Source organism: Homarus americanus, unplaced genomic scaffold (genome assembly GCF_018991925.1).
Source record: "Homarus americanus isolate GMGI-L3 unplaced genomic scaffold, GMGI_Hamer_2.0 scaffold56241, whole genome shotgun sequence".
NCBI lineage: Eukaryota > Metazoa > Arthropoda > Malacostraca > Decapoda > Nephropidae > Homarus > Homarus americanus.
The window spans coordinates 1,220,306-1,245,535 of NW_024740202.1; the positions used below are offsets into that span (position 1 = coordinate 1,220,306).

The following is a 25,230-nucleotide window of genomic DNA, read 5'->3' on the forward strand; positions in this document are numbered from 1 at the left end:
TTTAGGTCTATCACCTCCAATAATAGAGTTCACGTGAGAGGAAATAATCTACGTTCAGACACGGTGACTGAAGTTGAAGTATTGACGTGCCTATAAGATATCTCTTCAACAATGTAGTGCTGCATTCAGAATATTAGTAAAGTATTATGGTAAGACATTGTACTTATATCCCCATTAAAGTTGAACTTGAAACAAGAATAAAAATATACAATATACATTACACGGATGATCCCGTCCACAATACATAACAGTAATGTTTATCCGACTTCCCACATGAGTGCAGGGTGGCGAAGACAGACACGTTCCCAGTCCCTCTAATTCATTCACTCTAGCTGCTGTTGAAGGTGTTTCTCTTACACAGTACAGCCCTAAGAGATCTACCACTTAATATAACTCGGTACAGTATAATGCATCAACAGTATATCTGTCGCTACAAACCACTCGGTACGTATACGTAAAAAAAAGTGAGATGTGTTTAAGTGCATTCGTCATGACTGAAAATAAGTGGATGAGTACATGGCATTTGAGACCCTGCAATTGTGTGTAAGTGAGGCAGAAAGTCAGATCATCAACCTGGGACTTGGTCACAATTTTTGTGATGCCATATGGCAGCAAGATCTACCATGGACAACATATTATGCTTCCAATATCTTCCCAGGCGGTAGTACCTCTCTGTTTGATATACATGTATGTAAAAGAAAATATTACAGTGTGGCGTATGACTGATTCAAGAGAGTCAATGTAATGGAGAATGAGAATTTGTATACTGCATAAAAATAGGAGGGTGAAACAATTAAAGACAGTTCTTAAGTCATATGAGCAAGATGAGAGCGGATGAGCTACAAATACCGTGAGTGAAAAGTGTTTCCAGCACAGTAGTTGAAGGGCAGTGTGACTGTATGTGGACAAAAGAAGAGAGGACATAGTGGAGGATAGACACCCTAGAAATGCCTGCATTTCTAGGGTGTCACAAAGGTATATTATGGGAAATGGCATACAGTGAAACATATAGTACAGTAATAATCCAGAAGAGGCGTAGCTAAAGAGTGATGGAATGTCAGTGTTAGAGTAGATGGCACTCATAAAAAAAATCTTTTTGACCAATATTCTTCAGACCGAACTGACTATATGTCCATGATTAAAAATTACCTTTCTAAGGCATAAAACCCAGACAGACATGATATAACTTAACATTAATCTCAAATAAATAAACCATCTTCTAGCACAAGCTTTACAATCCTCAGACTCCTTTCATTGTCACACTCCTAACCAAAACAGTTGTAAGATTCAAATGGATGTTTGAAAAGTTAGTGAAACAGCTATAGACTAGTAGCAAAACTGTAAGCCATTGGCCCAAAATGAACACAACGGACAAAGGATTTTGACAACCCTGCCGAGACAACAGGAGTTGTAGTGCTCATTTTGAAATTCCTCATGAATCTCCTCCCTCCAGTAAAGATAGTTTGGGGTAACTGTACATCTGTTCTTGTGTGTGTTACCAGAAAAAAGTTAGCACTTTTACTGTTACATACCATTATCCTCTTTGCCACTGATCGACTTGTTAGCCACTCTATTAGGCATTGTTGGCAAGTACTGGGTGTGCACTGGCTCTTGAATGTACCTGAACCTGCTCCAGTGATGGTCAAGTCTGGTCTTGAAAGAGCTCACACTCGGTGTCATCACAACACTCTCTGGCAGTTTGTTCCAAGAGTTCTCAACTCTCACCCCCAAAAAATTCACCCTCACAGTTTTCTGGACTTAAAGCTTCGTCAACCTTGATCTATGACCCCTTGTAGGGCGAACGTTTGCCGGCTCCATGTATGAACACTCGACTGAGTAGTGCCCATTGAGATGTTTATGCACCTCAATTAAGTCCCCCCATGCCCGTCTGTAGTATAAGCCAGGCAATTGCAGGCACTAGTCTGGTGGCCCTCCTTTGGACATTTTCAATCAATTGACAATCTCTAACATATCTCGGGAACCAGACGGGGTGACAATACTGCAGACAGGGAAGCACTTCACTCTTAAAGATCGTTACGAGGGACGGACCGTCTAGATATCTGAACAACCTTCTTATAAGACCTAATAATTTAGTTTCCTGATTCACCTTCTTTTCAAAATGGCCCAAAAAACTTAAGTTCATTGTAAACATACACACCTAGGTCATTTTCACATTCACTCCATATTAACCCTTGCACAACCGGAGGTTACCCTAAGCTGAATAAAATCATCTGGTGGGTGCCAAAATATAATGGCAAGTGCATGAAAAGTGGTGAAAGGCTTAAGGCTGTTCCTTCGTCCCATTGGGATATATGATACGCTTCCTTACCATTGGTATGTCCTAGGTGCATCCTCTTACACTTTGTAACATTGAATCTTAGCAGCCGTTTCTTCAACCATTCTTGAAACTCACAAGAGATCTTTCTACAGCTCTTCACAGTCTGTTTGGTTCTTAATTTCCCTAAATAGCTTGGCATTGTCTGCTTACATTTGTATGGAGGAGTGTATAGCTTCTGGCATGTCATTAATGAAACAAACAAACAACAATGGGCCCAATACACTGCCCTGTGGTGCCTTACTTGTGACGGGTACACGTGACAATTTCGTGCCATTAATCACCACACACTGCTTGCGATCATGCAAAAAGTCTCTCATCCATGCTAGGGCACTTCACCAAATCATGTACCCTTCCAGTTTAATTCTCAGCCTTTCATGGGGTACGCAGTTGAAAGCCTTGGCAAAATCTAGGTATATATTGTCGATATTACCAGCTTGTTCCAGAATTTGGGTCCAAACACCCAGTACCTTGAGTAATTGTGTTTAGCAAGATCGTCCTGGCATAAAACCATGTTGGCAATCCTTTATAAGATTGTTTCGTAGTACAGCAACTCCCCGACTTACGACATACTCGACCTACAACCACCCGCACTTATGACCTGCCTTAGTCGGTACGACCACCCACACATACAACCGCCACAGTACTTGTAAGTACCAAATTTTTTTTCAAATGACGCACGTTTTCTATACCGAAACGTTTCCATCCCATACCAGAGCGTTGCGTGGCTTGGGTCGCCTCGTGGCTACAGCACCCACGCCGTAGAGTGCTTAGTTGGTGTTTGGCTGTCGTTGTATCCGCAACTGATCGCGCTGTGTACTGACATTATTTTCGTATCTAATTCACTTTAGAATGACTGGAAAGCACAGAAGTGAGAGTGCTGGTGGTGCTCAGAAGAAAAGGAGACTGTTCTAGTCCTTTAACCGTTTATTCCATCTGGGTTAATGAGGCTGGAACATGTATATTATACAGTATAGGGATTTAGTAGCGAAACCCAATTGTCCGTTATCTATTTATTTAGGAACTATCTCAGATACAGTTCCAAGTGTATATCACCGTAGCTAAATCACTGTAGCTTTAAGAGGAGGACGGAGGCTATGTTAAATAGCTCTGCTAAATACGTCCGGTTGTTGTGAGGTGTTGAGTAACAGTGCTTATGAGTAGGGACCCATCGGGGGAGAACGGAAATATATCCGACGTCCTCCCTCGAGGGAAGACGGAACCATCCACGATGGCTCTTAATAACGTCTTCCTCTAGTCAAGGATATCAAACTACTGCCCGCAATAGGTGGCCAGAGAACCGGCTTAGCTCAGCACTAAGTGACACGACTTCCCGTGGGCACACCTTACCATGTGCTCTGAACATGCTACCTCATAGCTAGTGGAAAGTTACAGAGGGTGATAGATTATATAAATCAAATGTAATTAACCCGTTTATATAATACTTCTGCCTATAAGACAGGGGCTATTACAAGACACTCAATTACTTTTGAGATGAATATGAAGATAATACTGCAGCATGAAAATGGAAAAACTGTAGCAACCATTTCACGCGACCTAGGTTTCTCGCACTCGACCATATCTACTATTTTGAAAGACAAGGAACGTATTCGTGAGGTAGTGAAAGGATCAGCACCTATAAAGGGAACAATAATAATGAAGAAAAGACAAGGTCCCATTCATGAGATGGAAAAATTACTTGTGATATGGATGGAAGACCAGATACAAAAGCGTGTACCCTTAAGCCTTCTAACCCTACAGGCTAAGGCAAGAAGCCTTTTCGAAAGCCTGAAGGTGAGTAGAGAGGCAGCCAGTGTTGATGTTGCTGCTGCCGAAACTTTAAGGAGGAGCTAGATCGTTTGATAGTTGAGGGAAATTATTTGCCTGAGCAAATATTCAATGTGGATGAAACTGGGTTATTATGGAAGTGCATGCCTGAACGGAAATACATCCACAAAGAGGCGAAAACAATGCCAGGATTCAAGGCATTCAAGGACCGAATTACTTCTGTTGGGGGGGATGTTGCTGGTTTCAAGATAAAGCCCTTCATGATCTATCATTCAGAGAACCCAAGGACTTTTAAACATGTCAGCAAGCACACACTGCCAGCGTTTTATCAAAGTAACAAGAAAGCCTGGATGACCCTAGTACTTTTTGAGGATTGGTTCATGACTTGTTTCATTCCTCAAGCCAAGGAGTATTGTCTGCAACAAGGGATTGTATTCAAGATTTTGTTAATTTTGGATAATGCTCCGGGACACCCACCACACCTGGACGACAAGCGCCCTGATGTTAAGGTAGTCTATATTTCACCTAACACTACCTCTGTCATCCAACCCATGGATGAAGGTGCTATTTCTGCTTTTAAAGCAATTATTTACGTACGACCTTCGCTCAGGCTGTTGCTGCTACTGAAGGAGAGAAAACGCTCAGAGTTTTATAAGGACTACAACATTTTGACATGTATAAAGAACATTATTGCAACATGGGATGAGGTTACAGAACAGTGCATGAATGGAATATGGAAGAAAGTCCTGAAAAGATATGTGAACAGTTTCTGAGGATTTAATGAAGATGAAGTAATTTGAGATTTGTAACAAGATAGTGGAGTTGGGTAAACAGCTTGAGTTAGAAATTGGTAATGAAGATGTTGAATAGTTGATTGAAAGTGTAGCAGAAGAGCTAAGTAACGAGGATCTTATCGAACTGGAAGCACAGAAAAATGCAGAGGAAGAAGTGAGTCTAAATGTAGAAGAAGAACCTGCACCCCCAAAAAAATTTTCAGTGAAGCAAATGGCAGAGGCATTTGCTACAATTAATAAGGGGATGCAAATGTTTGACGGATTGGATCAAAATGTTGAGCGTTTTGCCAAAGTTGACAGAATGGTCCAAGGTGCACTTGCTTGCTACAGGGAGATTTACAATGAAAAGAAAAAGCAAACTGTGCAGCCTAAATTGGACATCTACCAACTACGGCACCATCGGAGAGCAAACTGGCAATACAGTACTTGCGTGAATTCTTCTCCGACTTTCCTTGCGATGAATGTTGCTTTTCCACTCGGTATGTGCTGACAGCATTGCTGGGGTCATACTCGGTGGTATGAGTACATTTATCCCGTCTTCTACCAAAATATTCACTTTACAATCATGGTTTGATCGCTCCTGCTCTCTTACATGCAGGGAGAGAGATAAGGGGTATCAAGTTATGAAACTTTCTCCTCCTATTGCTCACTCCTCTTTCATTACTTCTAGGAATTGTTGTAAGGTTATTCTTCATAGGGCCAAGTGGAATTTTATAAAAAGAAAGACCGCTGACCTGACTAATTCTTCCTCTACGTAGTAAATCCTTCTGGTCCCTAACCAAAAACATCTGTAATAACTTCTGCACTCCCTCTCTTCCTCCTCTCTTCTTACCTGACAACTCTATAGCCAACTCTCCCCCCTGATAAAGCCAATCTCTTTGGCACCTTGTTCTCCTCTAACTCAACCTTAAACGATTCCAACTCGGTCCCTCCTACTCCTGCTCCTCCTACTGAACCTATGCACTTTCCTATATCTCCACTCGTAGGGTTGCTGGTGTGTTATCCAGTTTGTATGTGAGTAAGGCGCACGGACCGGACGGAATACCCCCTCGTGTTCTGAGGGAGTGCTGAAATTCTGGCTCATGCTTTCTCGCCTGTTTAGCCTGTGCCTCAAAACCCAAACTTTTCCTTCTTCTTGGAAGCATGCCTTGGTTCAGCCCATCCCAAGAAGGGTGACCATTCTAATCCCTGTAACTAAGGCCCATTGCCCTAACTTCATCCGTCTCTAAAATTTCGAAACTATCTTAAACTCCCATTTTGTACGTCACCTTGAACGTTTCACTCCTTTGTCGGATCACCAGTATGGCTTTTGCCAGGCGAGATCTACTGGTGATCTGCTCTCCTACTGCACCCATCTTTGGTCATCCTCTCTTAGGGATTAGGGGAAACTTTCGTCATGGTCTTCGACATCTCCAAAGCATTTGACTGGGTATGGCACAAGTCTTTGCTTCTAAACTTCCCTCTTATGGTTTCTCTCCCCCACTTTGTTCTCTAATTCTAGCTTCCTTGAGAACCGATCCATGGCAGTTGCTGTCGAGGGATCGATCTCTCGCTCTTTCTCAACCAATAGTGGTGTCCCACAGGGTTCTGTTCTTTCACCTACTCTCTTCATTCTTCTTATCAATGATTTACTTCACACTACGACTAATTCTATCCATTCTTACGCTGATGATTCTACTCTTCTTCACATTTTTCCCTTCCCCCTAATTCTCCAGCTAGATCTGTTTCTAGAGTTGATATCATTTCATCTATCAATGCAGATCTGTGCAGCATCTCCAAATGGAGAGGGAGAAACTTGGTTAAATTCAATAGTAACAAAACTCAGTATTTACCAATTTCACTTTCCAAATTAGAAAATCTCCCACCAATCACATTTCAGGATGCAATTATTCTGCCAAGTTCTAAAATAGATATGCTAGGCCTTACCATTTCCTCTTATATGTCATGGAAGCCACACATCCACAACATTGCTCAAGCTTCCTCCCGAAAGCTGGTAATGCTGTACAGATGCCGTAGCTACTTCACTCCTAAGCCGTTGCTTTAAGTACATAAGGGAGTCATTCTTCCTAACTTGGAGTACTGCTCTCATATCTGGGGTGGCTCTTCTTCTGTCCAACTGTTAGATAGAGTGGAATCAAAGGCATTTCTTCTTATTAACTCTCCTCCTTTAGTTAATAATCTTTCTTCCCTTTCTCTTCGCCGCAATGTTGCTTCACTCTCTCTCTCTTTTACAGGTACTTATATGGGCAATGTTCAGTGGCTTTGGCATTCTGTGTACTGCTGGCAAGGCCGTGGGCTCGTAACACTCGCCTTGCCCGCGGTGCCCACCGTTTCTCTCTGTGGAATGCTTTGCCTTCTGTGTTTTCATACTCATACAATTTGTCTCACTTCAAAAAGATGGTTTTCCGGCATCTTCGTGGTGTAGAGTAATATAATCTTTTTCTTTTCTATTTTTAATTTCTTTTTACTAATTTTTTTGCCTCCTAGGCTCTGTTGTGGATCGATGACCTGTGCCCGGGTGGGCTATTCCCTATAAAAAATAAAAAAATCCCTTAAGTTCACAATAAACATATCCCAATTCCAGTTAGTGCTTGGGTACTCAAAACACATTGTCCTAACACTATGTACAGTCTCTCCTCGACTTATGACAACCCGGATTTATTACGGTCATTGTCATTGTTATTAAAATATTTTTACATTATTTTCGACGCCGTATGACAACTTCGGCTGGCACGCTGCCGCGTGTGTACAGCATGCACGTCGTATCCCGCTCAGTTTGTGTATTAAAAAGGTAAAAGTTTTACAATTATTACGTACTACGTATTATTTTCATTGGTTCAACTTGCGACCTGGTCGTCGGAACGGAACCCCGTCGTAAGTGGAGGAGAGACCGCACTCTACACAAAACGATATATGACACTTTCAACATATACTCAATACACCTTGAATGCGTATTCTCGCTGTAAGTATGCAGTATTCCCTTCTAGCTCGCTGGGGTTAGGTAAAATGGACCCTGTGAGAAAGTAAAATCCGCGAGTTTTTCATGCCAGTCCCTGGAGTGTGCAAAATACATATATAAATAGCTATATGCACATGTATAACAACATTATGTATGCATAAGACAATATAATAAATATGAAATAACATAAATAAACATAAACATGAAATAACACTGTGTGGACATTAGGTCCATACAGTTGTGGTAGTGACACTGTCAAGACAATACCTCTGAAACATCACGTGTTCTGGTGCACAGCATGTAAACAATCCCTGTACACTCATTTCTGCTACAACGCGTGTTTTGTCAACTCGAATTGGCTATAACGCAATTGATGAATAGAAGAACGATATTTGTAAATTGCAAACGCGTGTTGGCTGTAACGCGATTCCACTCGAACGTTTTAAGTGTACTGTCGCTTGGCGCGGGGTTATGCAGTGTTTACAGTTCACGTTTGACATCACGTGTTCAATTGATTCACGTGTTTTGTTTGAAAGGGACTCTATAAATTTCATCCTTTTTTGCAAATTTAGCTGTTCCCATAAATGCTGTGTGAAAAAAATAATAATGTTTCGCAGTGCGGACTAATAGTGTTTTACACCCGCGCTCTCTGTTTCCATCACACGATCAGTTGAAACACGTGGGTTGTTTTGAAGCGTCCTCAGTGATTTTTGCTAACTATTTCTCCAGTTTTGTGGTATTAACTGTGTTACATTTACTGTATGATTTCATTATTAGATATGAATGTAACATTTATTTAGACTGTGCTATCCTTTGTGTTAGGCTAACTACTAAATTTTTTTCGATTTCGAGTAATCTGCACCTAACCCTATTTTTCCATAAGCCCTGTTATTTCTATTGCGCGAATTTCTACAACGCGAGGTTTTACAAGAACAACTATCTCGTTGTAGCAGAACTGACTGTACTGGACAGTTCCTAGTGAACATGCCCAGTACCGATAAGTATTTGTAATGTGTATACTGTAGGTACCTATGGTCCCTCGATTAACGAACGGTTCAATTAACAAAATTTTGGTTAACGAATAATCTCCCATAAGGATTTTCAGTTCCATTAACGAACAAAACTTTGATTAACGAAAGCCTTAGGAAAAACTCGCTTTGGTGCACTCATCAGCTAATCGGCTAGTCTGCCAATACAGTAATCAGTTCTATGTTTACATTCGTTTCCAGTGGAGTAAATATCAAGAAAGTTGTGCTCTTGAATATTTTTGCATTTTTATATTAAAATTATTGGTCATTCTGAAATTTAGCTAACATATTGATAATATATACAGTACAGGGAACAGTTTTTGTGTGCCCTTCAGCTGATCGAATCACCCAACAACGCTTCTCAGTTTAACTTTGTTTACAATGGAGTGAACATCGAGTTTTTTGGTCTTGAATATTTTTATATTTTTACATTAAAATTATTGGGCATTCTGAAATTTAGTTAACATATTGATAATATACAGTGCACAAATTATTATGAAACATGAAGAAGGCATTAGAACTAATGCACTCTGTAAAGAATATGGCATGTCATCATCAACTGCCTCTACAATCAGCTGTTTGATATGTAAACAAAGCTGCCGGGAATACGGCATACACACCTCAAAGTAAGTTAAAATACAGTATTCTATTGTTTTTTTTATTTATTATTGTACAGTATACTGTTCAGTACTGAATTTAGTTTATATTTAATGTTTTGTTAATTCTACCAGTATACAGTACTGTACTTTGTATGTACGTATACTTTTTCTGTGAGTTAGACCCATTACCCAATATCCCATTGAAATAATAGATTCAGTTAACAAAATTTTCGGTTAACAACCGACTCTGTGGAACCAATTGTGTTCGTTAATCGAGGGACCTCTATATGTATAATTACAACCTTTTGTATTAAATTAGGTAAATTTTATTAATAATACCAACAAATGTTTGATAAATATCCATAAAGTGATATTTAGCTGTGGCAGTGAGAAACATGATAGCATATAGCCAGTGATATGGCTATTAAATCTGCAAAAATTATTTTTCCCAAATATACCTTGTTAATTATAGGGTGCATCTTATGACCTGGGAAATATGGTGCTGTGTACTGTCCTGCAGTGTTGACTCCCCTTGATCCCTGGAACACCGCCTTTGATTTATTTTATTTATTTTCCATGGCAATCCGTGAGTTTCTGTGGGATGCAAGCTTTAAAACCGCTTTAACCCTCTGGCTGTGGGAAGTTTCCCTAAGCTGAACAAAATCATCTGACGGTAGCCAGAATAAGATGGCAAGTGCAGGAAATGCAGCGAAAGGTTTAAGGGAATACTGTGTCGGACTTATGGCTACTCATACATTTTATCTCATAACTTTCAATTTACATTGTAAGAGTACAGTATACTTCAGGATTTATGAATGAAAACGGATGGCACCTCTTCCTAGGACCCGTTGTCGGTCGATGACCTGTGCCCAGGTGGGTTATTCCCCGTAAAAAAGTGGGGGGGAGGGGAACAAGTCTCTTCCTAGGGGTAACTCATTAGTTTCACACATGTTTTGTGGACGATGGAGCATAATATGAATAATTAAGTGTTGATTATACTGGCCGTGCAATTGTGACCATGACATCCAATCTTTCCATTTCAATTAACAATCCACTTCTTTGTTTTGTTATCACAATTCAATGCATTGGTGTAGATCCTTTTATACATTCAAGAATTTTCGGTTTGTCTTTCTAAATTGTTCTGACCGTTGACTGACTGAAGCCCAACACTTTACTAGTGTCTGAAGGTGTTTCGCCTTTTTCAGAATGTTTAATTATATCAACTTTCACTTCCATTGTAATTTTTTCCATTTCTTGGATGCACTACGATCACTTGCATCAGGTTTGTGTTTGGGAGCCATGATGAGGGTAACAAAAGAGAGATACGTTAATGCTGCTGTGAGGGTAAAGCGTACCGAGTCTCCTTCAAGGCTGGGTGACACATTGCTCCCCACGAGCCGTGCCACTACGCCGTGCAAACTAGCAGGTAGTAGGCAGCTACCAAACATGGAGATACTATTGGCTGGGAGATAGTGAAAGCATAAAGTGTTGTCTAATGGTAGACCCTGCTGCCATATGGCGTCACAAAAATTGTGACCAAGTCCCAGGTTGCTGATCTGACTTTCTGCCTTATTCACACACAATTGCAGGGTCTCAATTGTTTCTCTTACTATTGACAACACAACATACATACTGTATATTGTTTCTCACTATTGATCTTGTTCCTTTTTTTAATTTTGTATTTCTTTATTATTATGTTATTATAATTATTAATATTATCATTATTATTTTATTATTTTAATTTTTAATTTTTATTTATTATGAATTTTTATTATTATTATTATTATTATTATTATTATTATTATTATTATTACCACCACCACGTATGTCAGATTCTTAAAATAATTGACCTTATTGGACCTCGTTCATATCAGCTGGTGTTCGTAAGTCGGGGTCTCCCTGTATACATATGATGATCATGCAATATATACAGGTTTACATTACAGAATGTCCCATAATGATATACAATCTGCATTTTTCTGTCACCTGCTGCTTTTTTCTACACGTAGTTTCTTCAGCACACCTTTTGCCACTAAGAAGCCATGTCTTCACTTAATCTTTGGGGCTGAATTAATTTGACTAGTTAATCAACTTTTTACTTTTGTCATTGAAAGGTGTTGTAGATTCAAACAGCTTAGATTTTATATTATTGGTCAAACTCCTGAAAACTGTTGTAAGTGTAAAGTAACGTAGGTACTTTACCAGGCCTCAAATTTATCCCATTAAATATTATCTGGCTACTGTTGTTGCCTTCTGCACTACAATATAAAATTTTCATGGCTTATTTATCTGACTTTCAAGAACCATGATAGTTCAGTTGATTTCTTCATGTGCTTTACAAAGTGTACAATTTCGGTTCTGCAGTCCAAGCGACAGTTCAGACAATCCAAGCAAAGTGCCCGTGAAGAAGCCCAAATTATTTACGAAACCTGATGTTTCTAGTACTTTTTCAGCTCCTCGTATTATGCTCTCTGCTCTAGTTCTTGAAGCATCACACAGCTTGCTCTTCCAATATGCTGCCAAATAGCTTTATAAGATTTCCATACAGTATTGCTTTTACAGTTTAGTAAGCTAAAGCGACCCGTCTCACACGAAAAACATGACCAATTTTCAACAGTTGACAGTGAAGAGCCTCAGTACATGCAATTAACTTATCATGATTGTTAGGAGACCTATGGTAAAGGGAATACAATTTATCACAAAATATCTGTAAATGATTCAAACCTGCAACTTCATTTACAGCATCACCTTTATTAAGTTCAAGCTTGTGACTGGCACAGTGACAAACAGTTGCATTTAGGAAAGTCATCAAAAAGTACCGTATTTTACGACATATAAGACGCACACACTGTATTTTCCTCCTGTAGCCATAGTTTTCTTAAAACAATATATACAGTACCAGTAAATGTGAGGGATAAATCAAATTACCAATAAATAAGTTACAAAAAATACTGTTCTGTATTGCCAAATCAGTAAATAAAAGCCAAATGAAAGTTTAACACAGTTGCCATTTGCATGTACTGTACTGTACTTGTATATGTATAATATGGACACAAAGTAGTACCTTAAGCTGTGTATTCTTATATTACATAGGATTAATACATGTTCTGTAATACTTTACTATACATAATTAATAGAGTAATATAAGAATACACAGCTTAAGGTACTACTTCGTGTCCATATTATACAGTATAGGGACAGATTTATATACAAGGAATACCTGCAATAATTGCCATAACAAATCTGAAAAGTTTCAAATGGGGGTATTGCTAGGAATGACTGTGGTTGTTGAAAATATTGGTAATGATATAACAGAGGAACTTAGAAAACTCAAATAAAGTCTCCCTGATGTACCAAGTTGATGGTACAATACACATTATTTACTACATTACAGTACAGTATACACAATTCATGATGATTTTCCACTTCTGACTTGAATTCAATTTATTTTTTTCCAGCATTTGTTAGTTTTCTTCCATTAATATTTTACAAATTCAGAGGTTCACCACTGTGCTTCTCATATGGCATTGCCCTTCACTCATAGAGGAACACAGTCCAGGTAACAGGTTGCAGCAGTTGAGATATGTCAGATGTGAATGTTCTGGTTTGAGGATCTGGACTTGATTCAAATTCCAATCATGTCAGTTAAGTCAGAGTATTTATCCAAGTTCTCAGAATGGCACTTAAGTTTAGGCCACAAAGGTGATCTCTGTTGCTGAGCAGGTTGAGACATGTTTGGCTAACAAGAATGAATTTAAGGATGAAAAAAAAGCTCATGATTTAGTCAATGGTCAGATTCTTGTTGCCTTTGCTTTATTGGCTTAATGCTAGTGCATATTATGCATGTATCGCAGATCTTGTACCATCCCTAGAGCACTGCTTCCATCAGTAATGTGGATGACTCGGCTTCATTTAGTTTTTTACTGGAGTCAACAAATGAAGCTTCTTCTGTTTAATTGTTTATATTTTAATAGTATAGCTTTAAAGTTTAGTCCATATAAATTTTAAACATAATTTAGTTGTACATTATTAGTCATACTGTAGATTAGTGTGGAAAGGATTCTCTTTTCTATTTTTTATAGTTATGTGAGGTAATGAGTGCTCTTATTTTGATATGAGTGTAAAGTGATGGAAGTATAGAGATTAATGAATACTGTACAGACAATCCTCAGTTACCAAACATTATACTGCCACTGATGGGGATAACAAACACTGAGAGTATACAGTACTGCACTTCACACAAGTGTCCTCCCTTAAGTGGCAGAGTGTCATACATATTTTGTGCTGTATTGTGGCCAAACACTCATCATTTATTTAGTGTAAATCTCTTCAATTACTGTATGAACTATTAACAATCAGTGACCATAGTAAAAAAAAAATATTTGTGAATTTTATTTTAGAGACAATGTACAGGTATTATAATTATTATTATTATTATTATTATTATTACCTGTATTAGAATATTAGTTTATTAATGTATGTTTAATAATTCTGTATATATTATTGTTTTATTTAAAAAATGTGGGATCACTTGAATTTAGGGACCAATTAATTACAGTAATTATATAATTTTTCAATGAGCTTTATTGATCCAGTTCACAATCACAATTTCAGAAATACATTTAGTTCATGAACCGAGGACTGCCTGTAAGATATCATTGTTTGTCCTTTAATGTTCACATAAACATGTACAGCTCCTCCCCGACTTACAACCTACTCGACTTACAACCACCTGCACTTATGACCTGCCTCAGTCGTACCAAAATTTTGTCAAATTACATATTTCTGAGTCCCAACGTCAGTACACGGAGAAAATTTTCGTTTGTAATTCACTTTAAAATGGCTGGCAAGCTTAAAAGTGAGAGTTTTGTGGTGCTGAGAAGAAAAAGAGGCTCCATTTTTAGATTTTCTATGTATTATTTAAGCATTTTTGACTTACTACCTGGATTTGGGTCCCTAACCCCGCCGTAAGTCGGGGAGGAGCTATAGTGCAATCTGCCTGTATAGAGGGAATATTGCTTACCAGTCATGTATGTCATCATTGTGCTGTAGTGTTTGTACAAATATACTGTACAGGTACACGTGATCCCCATTTGACGTTAATCTTTCAACAGGTGTGTACACCGTGGAGAACCCCAGAGACATGAGTTGGACCATTATGTCTTTAGGCATCCTTCTTATTTATCATTTCCTGCCTCTCCAGATTATTGGTGTGGTAAGAATGAGACAGATTCATTGTTGAAGGTTATAATTATGTCTTTAAGATAATCTAATGTACAGTACTCTGAAATTAATGGAAAGATTATAATTTCTCATTACTTTACCAAGACAGATGATACAGTATGTAAATGAAGTATTTCCCTGCAGTAACTTAACCTAACCTGAATTTGCAGGACAAATTTTATTTTATATCTAAATTACAGAGAAAAATTTGTCTGAGTTACCTTAGCCAACTCAGGCAGAATATATCAAATGGGTTATGATGTATGTTGTCACGGTCTTATAGAGACAATGTAATTATTAAGACTGGATGTCCTTACAGTAGGTGAAGGCACATAATCTGAATTAACTGGACAGGTTGCACTGAACAATACATAAAGGTCACAACAGACCAACTGCCCAATGGCTAGTAAGCTGATAACATATTGAATTGATAAAGCATGTTCTTTATGTATTACAGGTAAGTTACATTTTCACTTATTAACCCTCAAACGATGGGCTAGGATTATTTTCACTGCCCCTCACAGACGGGCTAATTTAGAAAATTTAAAAAATCTAATTAAATTGATATATACAGTAGTGTACAGTATATCATTCAGTTGGATTTGTTATAAATAGATTGCAAAAATCACAATAAAAATCTCCCTCTCACTCTCCTTTGAGTAGTATAAAAAGGCAATAAAATAATGGCCATGATGTCATCAAATATTGCAATGTTAAGGGATCTAGCGGTAATGGCTGCCTCGCTACACGTCAACTATTTTGTAATCTTTTCCACAATCGCCCAGAAGGTAGAAAACCAATTAAAAATTTTATTGTAGTATCCCCAGCAGGCCTAATCCACACTTTCTATGAAATAAAATTTTATTTTCAGGGCAAACTAAACAGAATAGAATGTTATAACATGAGAGTTGCACTTACTATGAAAAGAACAAACAAATGTCCTCTCAGTAATATTTTAGTGACACCTTGTGTACTGTTATACCATTCATGGAAATCATTTGTTTCTTTCACAATCATATTTACTGTATCTATGGTCATGAACTGTAAAACGTAATTGACATATTCACTGTCTTTTGGAAACCAATAATTCTGACACAGGCCTGGTGTCGATGGATCAATGTCGGGAATGTTTGCCACAAACTCTCTCTCATCACTCCGAACAAAGGTAAAATTTGTACTATCCTGGGGTATAGTAGTAGCTGGTGGTGAATCAGAGTCACTTACTGGGTACTATCAGAGTCACTTTCCTAGGTAGCAGGCACAGCCATTGTTTGTGTTGGTACGTCAAATAGTACAGAGCGCCATTGCCAAGGTTCATTTTCTTCCACCGACAAATTACTTCATCTGGTTCCCACTTACTGTCTCTGTCACCATTAGCATCTTCCATCCTTCCCAACTCGAAATCAATTCCTTCAGTAGAAAGGTTTTTTGGTCTAAATCTTTTTTCACAGTGGTAACACTGCTGCTCTCACTCTGCTACGCTCCCACAAAAGGGGAGGCAGGAGCAGAAGTATCTCCTTTCTCCAATACTCTTTGGATTGCACTGAGGCATACTGTATGGTGATTGGCTTATTTAGTTGGCTCGAGGGGTTGCTGAGGAGACACTTGGCGGGCTAAATTTGAAAATTTTTACCCGGGACATTTGAAAGATGCCTCGTCGTATGACCACACCTGGCGTTTGTGTTTGGATCATCAAATGACAGTAACCGTCGTTTGAAGGTTAACACAACTATAGACTGTAGATATTGTAATTTTTTCTCATATGTAATTTTAATATTTTAATAATTTCTAATACTATCCCGTAGTCTCAAGCAGATGGCTCCTGTATGTAACACAGTTATTCTGTTAACAGTTGTTTTTGTTGTTCAAACTGGACATTATACAGTATGCTATCATCTTTTCATACCATTCAGTTATGTATTTCAATGCAAATGATTTATCATTTTGAGTAATTGTCTCTCCCTTCACCAGGCTTCTCAGGTGAACTTAAACAACATGCTGTGCCCCGCCATAAGTGATCCTTTCTATGGCCCAAATTACCGGATTGCAGCCATGTTCCACCAGTCACTGTGTGTACCTCTGGTCAGCAAGACCTTCTGTGTTGTTGCAAACTTTTTTATCACCAAATTTCCTCCCACAAAGGTAAGGTTACAAGGACCCCTTTGGATAATTTTCCATCTACTATATTCTGTGTACAGTATTTATGTATCTAATAGCAGGCATGAGCAACCCGCGGCCCAGACCAGGTCTTTGTGCAGCCCGCGAAGTGATTGAGAAATTTATTTAATGTAGCCCCCGGATAAGGTAGATGCAGCCAGCTTATGGTGAGTAAAGCAATACCTTATTAAAAGAATAATCTTCACACACAATTCGTTACTGTTTTATCACCTAATAATACAGGGGGTCTCCTACTTACAAACGCCCGCTGAACGAGGTTAAACTTTAAATTTACAGCATTTTATATACTCGATTTATTTTTTACTTTCATTTACTGTAGTTTGTCATTTTACTTCTTCTTTTCTCTTAAATTAAGTGATTTTAGATGTATATAGGGACTTAAGCTATGATATAGTGGGATTTTAAACATTGTTCTGTAAGTACGATATGCACATAGGGTATGTGGTTTGACTTAAGTACATTTTTGACTTGAGTACGTCCTCAGGAACGGAACCCGTTCGTAACCCGGGGACCCCTTGTAAGTAACTACAGAAATGTAATGGTGAAATAAGTTAATATGGTCAACAAAAAAACATTTTTACTTGTATGAGTTTATGAGCCAAGTTTGACACTGTCTATTTGATGAATTAGCTGCTACAGGTATGTGGCAGTGGGTCATTTGGGAATTACCTAAGGTTGGGTAAGTCCAAGTGGGGTCATGGGCGATGTTCACATTAGAGGTTGTATAGTTTGATTTTGTTTGGATCTGTGATTATGATTGTGTTTTTGACCGAATAAGGATGACCTTACTGGGTGCGGTTGCCCATTCAGGTTGGTTCTTTAGGCAGGATATGTTTAGGGCACCTTTCCTAACTCCCTCCCCATGTGGGGTGAGAAGAGTGGGTCCTCGAGAGGGTTGCTCAGTCACAAAGACAGGACCGGATTGCACTGCTGCCTAGATCCCAGTGTATAAACGCCCATCTTATATATGCCGCCCATTTGCAGAGTTGTGGCTGGAGACTCCCGGCAGTCATCTCTGCCACTCGTCCGTCGCCATAGGACTTTTGGGAGTATAGGGGGTTTGATGATGATGAGAAGTATGATGAGCTGAATGATTGTAGTGTTAAATATAACTAGTGCATTTTTTCTCAGCTAAGAAAAGATGCCCCGCCCCCTCCTCAAGAGTTACAGCTGATTGGCTGTTGCAAACCTGTCCGATTTTGTCATGAAGTAATGATGTATTTCTAAATCAGTTTATTCATAATCGCTGGAATGACCGTTTCTGATGAGAAAGATATTAAGCTAAATTATATAAAGATACATACGTACATTCATTATTTCAAACATAAGCACGTAGGAAGTTTGTCACAAGTATTATACATAAATTAACTGTTAAACTCTGGTAGCAAATTCATGCCTTTGGAGGATGCATTATCTCCTAGAGTAAACAAAACATTGTTTTTTGTAGTATTATGTTAAAACAAACACTCATAAATGAACACAGCTAAAATTAAGGGATGAGAAATGGTTTGTTTACTGACTGGGAGGATGGGGGGGGGGAGGTGAGGTGGTATGTTTGACAGTTGATGCCAAGGTCTAGTGCTTATTTATTTATCTGTCCTGAAGAATGACTTTAAGTTTTTCTCTTATAAAATGTCACTGAACTAACATGGGAGAATATAATTAACATTACTGGAATTCTTATAACATAGTGATTAATTTGAATATAAACATGCTATCGCTCACATTAGACATACAAATTTTAGTTCTAATTTAAGAATTTTATTACAGAGAGCAAAAATATTTATCTCTTGTGCAAAATATATGACATTTATATTCAAATTATTCTCTTTCTTGCAAGGATTCCAGCAATACAAATTATTTTCACTTAACTTTACTGTGTGACATTATTTAAGATAAAAACTTTAAGCCTAAAACACCAAACCCTGGCTGGGAAGATAGGGTGACAGTGACATGTTTGACAGTTGGGGCCGAAGGTCTAGTGAAGTATTTATTTGTTTATTTATGTCTTTAGCTTAAGTTTATGTTTTTTGCTTATAAAATGTCACAGAAGTGACCGGGGAGAATATAATTTACATTGCTCGAATTCTTATAAGTTGGTGATTAATTTGAACATAATCATGCAATAGTTTACACTAGAATTTTTTTTTAGTAATCCCTTAGTACATTATTTTGAGTACATGTACAGTTCAGCTTTGCCCTTAGGACAGTGTAGCGTGCCCAGAGAAACATTAGGCGCAAAATTTTAAACATGATGCGCCAAATTGGCCATCAATAATACTATGTATTTTACAAAGACCACCTGTGGTTCGGAAAATTTTATAGTCCAGCACCGGTCAGGTCCAAAGGGTGCCGGATTAGGGAGGTTCAACCTATACTGTACACGCTGTAGTGTAAAATGAATAGGTAGTATAATTATTCCTTATTTAAGATTACAGTACAGTACTGTATTAAGATTTGAATGTCTGCAAACTCTGGATATCCCATCAGGCATTAAAGGCTAAATGATTTTGCAAATTGTGGAAACCCACTACACTACTTTACCTGTGTTAACTTCACCTCTGAAAGACACACCTCCGCTGCAGTTTCCTCCATTCTTATGTTCTTATTATTGATGGCAGAGATTCAGAAAACATGTATTGATTCTTAAGTTGATTTGTCTTTATTATTAGGACTTCAGTGTTGTGAGTCAAAAGTATCATAAAAAAATGTGTTTACAGTATTCTGTACAGTATTGCATTTCCCTGATATTTAAGTCTTTTATTTCCAGGTGAAGGATAATCTTGAAACTGACGTGACCATGAGTGCATACGATCAACGGGTCATGAGCCAAGAAGCATCAAGCAAACAGGGTGAGAGTTCAAACAACCAGAATGGTCTGAAACACCACACTAGCATACACAGAAGGACCCGCAGTGAAGCTGTATCCACAATTTCACAGTGGAATGGTCACAGTCATCAAGAATAGATTGTTCTGAGTTTCTCTCCAGAGTTTGATGCTTTTAAATATATAGGTGATGGTGGTGGTAGATGCTGGTAATACCATCCTCACTGTGTATGATAAAGAAGTTGGTAATGATTAGCAATGTCTAGATTTACAATATGAGTCAAAGAGGCGATGATAACGACAACCATTGGTTTTGTCATAATCAGTATGTATGATTGAGAAATATTTATGAAATGCCTCACTTTATATTATCAGTCAAAGAAGTGATAATGGTGACACCCATCAATCTCCATGGTTGAAAATTTGATAATGAATTGAAATCTTTAGACTTACAGTACAGTTTCAATTAGATTTTCTTTTAATTGGGGTAAGTTACAGTATAAGTTGTAAGATTATGTCACACCTTTGCTGAGTGACAACAAAATATAATTACATTGGGGTGCTTGGACAGTCTAGTTGCTCACATAATCTGACTGGCGTTAGATTAGGTAACTTAAGTGAATTTTTTTAATTTGTGCTCGAGTGATTTAACTTGTACATAATGAACATTTATTTAATTTTTTGTTGTAGAATAAGACTCACATTTTATTTGATATTTGTTTATAGTATATATATATATATATATATATATATATATATATATATATATATATATATATATATATATATATATATATATATATATATATATATATATATATATATATATATATATATATATATATATATATATATATATATATATATATATATATATATATATATATATATATATATATATATATATATATATATATATATATATATATAATCATATTTACTCAGGATTATTAGGGAGAGAATATATCCATTTTTGAGTCAGGAGTGTATTCTTGTTGTTGTTGTGTATTAACACACTCTGTTGAATGGTTACAGCCAGAAATACAATTATGATCTCCTCCTTATCTCATATCTCTATGGCTGTCTCAGTCTTTCTCACTTGTCTACCTCTCAGTGTCTTTGTATACAAATTATTGAGAGCTGTTGCTAATAAGCTTGATGAGGCTTATACGTGTGCTCCAATTTCTTTCTTGTACAGTATTGGCTATTGTTGAGTGGGAAAGAGAGGTTAATCCCTGTACCCAACCTTCCTCTCGGGTGCATGGGTAGAAGTTTTCTGTACCAGTCTGTGATAACACCGTGGTACTAAAACTGATATCTCCACTTTCATAACCTTACAGCCCACGATGTTTTATCTCAGTTGCCAGTTTACATTTTGCATAAGGCTTGGCAGAAAGGATATACCGTATGTGGACACTTTATCTTTAACTTAATATAATTTTTTGGTGTACACTATAGAAAATGCCTCCTAGTAATTTTTCTCAAGTACAGCTGTGGAAGTTTCTGAATAACTACACCCACTAATGAAGTTGAAAAGTTGAACCCTGCATATGGGTTACCAATGAGCTCGAAGCAACTTGTTGAGTTCTGTTATTCTGGTAACACTGTATAAGGGGGGAGCGAGATGGGAGGTGGACGGTTAGGGGTGGTGGTAGTCACCGAGGAAGTTGCCATTACCGTACAGACATCCCTCGGGTTACGAGAAGGTTCCGTTCCTGAAAATTTGTCCGTAATGCAAAATTCTGTAATACGGGACCATTTTTCTCATTGACTCTCATTATACAATTTGAGATGTTCCCAAGGAAATTTTTTAAGGGAGAAAAAATAATAATACAAGCACATATATGCATGAAAATAAACAGTTTTAATCACATACAATGATTCATTCATGATGTAACATGACGATAAATGCACAAAACACTTGAATTTAATTTATCAGAAACAATTTTGAGTGTTGCATAAGGTGGTGACATTGGAGTTGTCTCCTTAAAACATCAAATTTAACATCCAACATAAATCCTTTGTGGAATCTTTTATCACCACCGCTTTCACTTGAACTTGATGGCATTTTTCCATTCATCTTAAATAAGAGAACAGTAAATACAGTAACACAGATGCAAAACTGAACACAAGCTGGGGAATTTAATCGATCTGAGCAGCTCCACTGTTGTTGTGTTGGGTAGGCGCCCGGTGCACCCACCCAACACAACCCCCAAGAATCTATACGAAAATTTTTTACATTTTTCGGTGAAATTCATTTTTGTACATTGCGATATTTTATTTTATTTTATTTATTTTTTTTAACCAAAATTCTGTAAGGGCAAGTTTTTTGGCCGTATCCTGAAATTTTGGGTCATAATTTCAAAATTCCTTAAGCTCAAATTTCCATAACCTGGGTTTCCATAATGTGAGGGATGCTGTTGTTTCTGTATAACAAAGATAGATTAAGGCAGAAGGGACCTAATATGAGTTAAGAGCAAGTAAGTAATTTTTTGTACAGAGACAACCTTCATAACAGTTCAAATGTTGTCAAATGTGCCCAGAAAATATGAAAATAGTAATGTTGCCTCCCTAGAGCAAGAGAGGGCAGTCTCATGAGTAAGACATAATGGTCGAGGCAACACTAATGATCAAAATTGCTGTCTTTTATAATGTCCCAGCTGTTTGGTGAGACATGTAGCAATATGTCAGGTTCACTCACCCTAACCGTGAGACTGATCGTCATTATACCCATTACAAGAGGTGGTTAACCTTTGGCATACTGTATTACATTTTTCTCTTGTAGTAGAGTGTGTGACCGAGTAAATCCAAGTGTACACCAAGCCTCACCCTGGGTCTACCTGAGTGGCTTGTATGTGTCTTTAACTATGTGCAGGATTTATTTGCTACCAAATTGGGGACCATAGTTATCACTGATATATTTTACTGTCAACAGTGTTAATGGTATTAACATAATATTGTGTGTTTAAGGTTCATAAGATGGCAGTAGTTTGCCATAGCCTCCATTCCTCACATCAATCCCCATATCCCCCCAGACACTCCCTCCTCCCCTCAACTGCAGCCGACCCCGTTACAGTAGCAACTGTCACCCATCACCACTACCACACCACACCACATGCATTTTGAATATTCCAATATAAAATGGCAAATATCACCATTTCATAATTGAAGGGGGAGAAAAGGAAATTGTTTGAAAATTATTGGTCTTTTAGGCAGTAGTGATGTAATAATGGCATTAGGTATAATAAAGTCTTAAAAGGTGAAATTACTTACATATTCTCAGTTCCAAGTAACTGGCAGCAAAATAGAGTAGCTGCGATGGATTGCATTTTGAGCATCAAGGAGCCATAACTTATGTAATCAATGATACACATTGTGATAAAAGGAATAAATAGCTACCAATAATTAATGGATGGGAAGAGGGAAAGTTTAAACTTGGCAAATAAACATTTTACGTGTAATAAAGCCAATCATCAAACTTATATTTCACTAATATAAAGAGACTGATTGCAAAAGATGACAGAATTGCAAACAACAGTGATTGTTGCAATAAATGGCGACTCCTAGTGAAGACGCGAGGATCATAGGAGCTGCCCAGAATATAACCTTCACAAGCCCTGGATACCAACATGAGGTGGGTCTCCACCAATGCATTCCCACCAAGAAGGAACGGTTGACTGGGGGAACATTGTGCTGGCAAACTAGCCTTCACTTGTCAGCATGTGGAGGAGGTGTTGGAATTTGGGGACAGGGTTGTCTTCACAGATGAGAAGACATTTTGTTCCACGAATCAATAACTTCAGTACCCCGTCCAGCAATCTTCTTTCTCTGTCACTGCTTAAAACCTGTCTGACTTGAGGTCACAAGGTTGTGGGTGATGTGAGGCTTTCTGCAAATCTCTCCCATTCTGCTCTTGCATGGACGAATAACTCTGCAGATGTTCTCTCCCTATCTAGCTCCCAAGTGTTTATGAGATTAGCCCACACTTGTGCTATGGGGTTCATTACTGCCCCTTTACTTGGCCAGTCCATCAGCTGTTTGTGTTAATGCCCAGAAAACCAGAGCTGAACAGCTACAGCTGTATGGACTGGGCATCTATCTTGCACAAAGATGGGGCCAGGGGGAAAGGGAAAACTCCTTCTGTGAAGGGAGGGCAGGAAAAAGTTCTCAAATACATCAACATATTTTTTGGCATTACATCTTCCCTCAATTTGCATAATGTCACCTACACCATGAACGGACATCCACCCCCACATGTTGTAGGTCACGTGTCCACTCGGTGCCTCCTCAAAGATGTGGTCATGGTCATACCTGTAAAGGAAAATTGTCACTCAGGTTTATGATATACAACATGGTGAAGAGCCATTTAAAACCATTATTAGTCGCATCTTAAATATATTATGTGTTTACTTGCATTTGGAAATGGGTTCCCAACCTAATCTGAGAATTTCAGAAATTATAGATTGATAGATTTTTTATAATTACATAATAATTCCTTAAATAATGAAGTGCTACTTTAACCTGTTTTATATAGTATAGTATATAATCAGTCTTAAATGCAAAGTTATTAATTATATATTACTAATGGCAGTGGTTTAAATACAAATTACATTTTAAACTAAACCTTGTGTCATTCCATCTCCACAAGTGAATTCTGCCGTGATTCTTGGAGCAAAAGGTCTCCCTCATCTGTGAAGAGAACTTTTTCTCATATGTCCAATGGTTCCTTCACATGCCGACGAGTGAAGGTTAGTTTGTCAGCACAATGTTCCTCAGTCAACCATTCCTTCTTGGTGGGAATGCAGTGGTGGATACCTGCCTCATGCAGTCTATTGTGAACAGTCCTGGTGGTCACTTCCAACCCAAGATCTTTGCGGATCGTGACCGCATTTGTGAAGGGGTTGTGCTGGTCCACTTGTATAATCCTTCCGTCTTCCTCAGGAGTCTTCAAACGTGGGCGGGATCACCTAGCTGAGAAAAATATAGAAGACACTTAGAGAAGTACAATATCTCTATTGTCATTAACCTAATATTATTCACTGAATCAGCATGCCTAACTGGATAATAACATAGTTTTCAGGTTTATTTGATGTAGAGAAAACCATGCATACCTTTATATTTTAAATTGCCGCTCTCCACCCACCGCTTTACCCACTTGGCCCCAGAGTGTGTGTGGAGATGACCAATAGCTCAGATGGAGAGGTCACTTTCCCTCAGGCCCACAATTCTTCCTCTCAAAGCTTGTTGTCCCTCCTGCCAATTCATATGAGAATTCAGAGGTGATAATAAGCTAAAATACTAATATGATCCTGACAATACCTTGGCTGTATTGTGATTAGCTACTGATATTGTTAACGTCACCAGTGCATGGAAAGCTTCAGTATTTTACATTGTGTCCTCCTTTCCTCCCTCTATTATTTACATATTTCTATATTCATATATTTATGGAATATGTAAACACATATCTCTGAGTCATAATAACTTCTACCTACATCTATA

The 25,230-nt window shown here is 38.0% G+C and overlaps 1 protein-coding gene across 1 annotated transcript in view; it reads left to right on the forward strand.

Annotated features, from left to right (window-relative positions):
* The window catches only part of LOC121875295 (transmembrane protein 164-like), a 31,900-nt gene extending 11,459 nt beyond the window's left edge, over positions 1–20,441 (forward strand). The window contains exons 6-8 of the mRNA XM_042379763.1: positions 14,618–14,718; positions 16,698–16,868; positions 19,675–20,441. Of these exons, the coding sequence (XP_042235697.1) occupies positions 14,618–14,718; positions 16,698–16,868; positions 19,675–19,872 (470 nt within the window). The 3' untranslated portion in view covers positions 19,873–20,441. The remainder of the gene's footprint in view (positions 1–14,617; positions 14,719–16,697; positions 16,869–19,674) is intronic.
* Positions 20,442–25,230: the final 4,789 nt, after the last annotated feature.